The 3,397-nt window shown below is 36.4% G+C and overlaps 1 protein-coding gene across 2 annotated transcripts in view; it reads right to left on the bottom strand.

Moving 5' to 3' along the window:
* Window positions 1–1,936: 1,936 nt before the first annotated feature.
* The window catches only part of LOC107154207 (STAM binding protein), a 30,941-nt gene continuing 29,480 nt past the window's right edge, over window positions 1,937–3,397 (bottom strand). For both annotated transcript variants that reach the window (XM_015499793.2, XM_015499794.2), the window contains exon 10: window positions 1,937–2,576. In XM_015499793.2, coding sequence (XP_015355279.1) covers window positions 2,520–2,576 — 57 coding nt within the window. In that variant the 3' untranslated portion in view covers window positions 1,937–2,519. The remainder of the gene's footprint in view (window positions 2,577–3,397) is intronic.

The following is a 3,397-nucleotide window of genomic DNA, read 5'->3' as shown; positions in this document are numbered from 1 at the left end:
AATTGGACATAACTTTCCTATGTTCATATATGAATATACAACCAGTGAACTTCCTCATCACGTACAACTGTGAGAACAGGATCCTAATTAGAAAAAGTTATACTCCATGTGTGTGTGTGTGTGTATGTATGTATATGTGTGTGTATGTATGTATGTATATATGTGTGTGTGTGTGTGTGTGTGTATATATATATATATATATATATATATATATATATATATATATATATATAAATAAAATATGTCAAAATACACTCTATTGTCACATATACCTAAAAAGAACAGATGAAAAAAAGAAAATACAGCAGTTTGGTGATTAGTTGGTGATCAATATATGACACATTCAGTTCACTTGGACTTAATTTGAATTGATATTTGCAAATATCAGTGATATGCAAAGATTGATGAGAGCTCCTAATTCTTAGGTATAAAGAACCATTGCAGTGATTTTCAACCCTGGCTCCACCTGAGAATTCCATCAGCTTTATAAACAAATTTTTGTTAAAAAGAAAATAAATAAGAACAATATCCTAGAAATTTGGGGGACATGAGAATCAGTATCACTTTAAAAGCTCCCCAGGTATTTGAATGTGTAGCCACAGGTAAGAAATTCAAGTGGTCACAGGAGGAAAGTTCTGAATAAGGGCTAAATTTGGGCTTTCAGGTGAATGAAAGTCATTGCCGGTTTCTGAGCCAAAGAAAAAATACAAAAATGATGTAATATGCAGAATATGGAATGAAGAAATTATAAAAACAAAGAGGCTTGGTAAAAGCCTATTGTAATAGTCTAGGTAAAAGATAATATAGGCTAGGTACAGTGGCACCAGAAACTCAGAAGGTTGAGGCAGGAGGCAGGAGGACCACAAGTTCTAGGACAACTTGAATAAATTAGTGAGACCATGTCTCAAAATAAAAAATAAGTAGGGCTGGGGTAGTGATTCAGTGGCAGAACACTTGTCTAGCATGTGTAAAGCCCTGGCCTCAATATCCAATACCAGGGGGAAAAAAGTAATATAGGCCTAAACTAAGTGGCAAACTAGAGAGTGGAATACAGGGATGGGTTCCCTAGGAAATATAGGACCAGGCAATTTCAGGACTGTTCAGGGCAAGTTGGAAGAGTCAGGCTGCCTCTGGGTTTCATCAGAGGAGTTGCTCTTCCCCTTGTCCAAATCCACTTGGCTCCCCAATTGGAACTATACCAAAACTGCAGAAGAATTTCTGGTATCTTGGGAGTTAAGAACCCAAGAGAAGAAAAAGAATATAGAAACTTGGTTCTTTGAGGGGAAAGGTTCAAGGACCACGAGCCTAAGCAATAAAAACTGGGCAAAATTCAGGACACAAAATCTAAAATGAAGCAAAATTTTATACATTTTCAGATTCCCTACACCCCATGCATTCTGATATAGACCAAATATTCTCTCCAAGGTGTTTACTCTCCTGTCCTCACATGAGGTGTCACAAATACCACCATTATTTCTAGGCCACCTTGGGACAACACTAGGCTCAGCTCATAGAAAGAAAAATGTAGTATCAAGTACAGCTTCACACACCTTCCGAGATGTTGTCCAAGTTGGAAAGAATAGCCAACACAATAAAATGAGCAGGGTAGGTGGCTAGGGAAGATAACCATTTACTTGGAGTGTACCTGGTATTCCAAACAAAGGCTCCACTATCCCCAGATGAAAGCTTGTGGTACAGAAGGAGGAAGTGAATGGGATGACCCACTTGAGATAGCACCAAAAGAACAGAGATGACTTCATGCTCCTGGAAGATGGCAGTAGGCTGAGAAAAAAACACTGAATAATTAAAAGTGAATTGGGACACACCTTTAGTGTCAGTACCTATTTTCCCCTCCCCTTTCTCAGAACCACTAGATATTTTACTTAGCCTATTTATGTGATGCTTGATCAAACAGATCACTCTAGAACACAACAAAATAAGTTGTTATTTTATTGCAGAGGAAATATATCCCAAAATATTTGTTAAATAACACAATTCCAGACAAAAATCATTCATCAGGGTTTGTGAGTCTCACTGTCTGTTCAGATGTAGTGAGATGTGCCCCACCCCTTGTAATAAGCTCCATTAATATTCCCATAAAAAGGAAAACCCAAAAGGTTTCTAGATGGCTTCCAAATTTCTGCATAGATGCCCTCATTTAGTTCAAAGGTAGATTATAAACAAGTTGGCAGATAAATTATAAGATAGCTTAAAAGAAAAAAAGGTTAACACTTGGTGAATCCAGAAAGAAGGACATATGGGTGCTCCTCATACCATTCTTTTGACTTAATTTTTGAGTTAGTTGCTTTACTGAGATTATGCTCCTTTCCAGATTTGCCTAAAAAATATAATCAATTATTTCTTTTTAAACCAGAAATAAAAAATCAATTCTTCCCCAGGTGTTGCTACCTTCCTATTCTGTCTTAAAAAACTTCCAAAGCTTTCCAGGAAGCTTAAATTAAGGGGCTACAGTACATTGATATAGTTTTATAATTCTCAGAAGGTGTGTGAGCAAATTCTCATCGAAGGTCTGTGACGGTCACTGCTCTGTCCACAACAGTCACATGGGTACAGCTCTGCAACAGGAAAAAAGAAAGGTGAAGTCCTAGAAAATTCTGAAATGTCACTTTTCAAAACCCTTTATTTAAAATACTCATTCAAGGCCATGGTTTCCTAGTCTGGAGACCAGACTACCACTTAAGTGGCGGTTACGATAACAGGTCTGGGAATCAGCACTACTCATAGACTGAATTAAGGTCTGTCCATATATCTTGTTTATTTTTCAAATGTCCATTTGAAGAAAAAACATTTATTTAAAAACATTAGTAAATTTTTTGGTTATTATGCCAATCAGATAATAAAGTACACCTATTATTACATGGGGGAATACACACTTGTGCCATGTGAGTTTTTATAACTGGAAACCTGTACATTGGTCCCTGTTTTTTTTTTCCTGGTGGTGCAGTTTCTATTTCAACATCCCAGAACTTAGATATTTATTATGTTCCAAGACAGATTGATCTATTTTTTAACAGATTGGTCTGAAAATTCTTCCTCAAGGAGAATGGGGGAAGGAGGAGAGATGGGAAAAGGATCTGAAATCAAATTCCATGCATATATGATTTTGTTGGGATAAACCCAACTACTATATTTAACTCTCTAATAAAAAAAGAAAAAGCTCTTCCTCATATTCAGTTGAAGACTTGTCATTCCCTGAGGTCTTAGTCTTAGTGCTGGGAGTGGTATAAAGAACTCCCTATACCTTTTTTATTTATTGGCTCTTCTATCACTGCAGATCTTCCTGTGGTTTCTCTTCCCAACATCCCCAGTTCCTTTTAGTGACAAGGTTCTGAGTCCCTTTTTCATATTGTCTTTTTTTTTTTTTTTTTTTTTAATT

Source organism: Marmota marmota, unplaced genomic scaffold, assembly GCF_001458135.2.
Source record: "Marmota marmota marmota unplaced genomic scaffold, marMar, whole genome shotgun sequence".
NCBI classification, from domain to species: Eukaryota; Metazoa; Chordata; class Mammalia; order Rodentia; family Sciuridae; genus Marmota; species Marmota marmota.
Note: the sequence above shows the minus strand (reverse complement) of the source record. Positions and strands in the feature narration are given on the sequence as shown.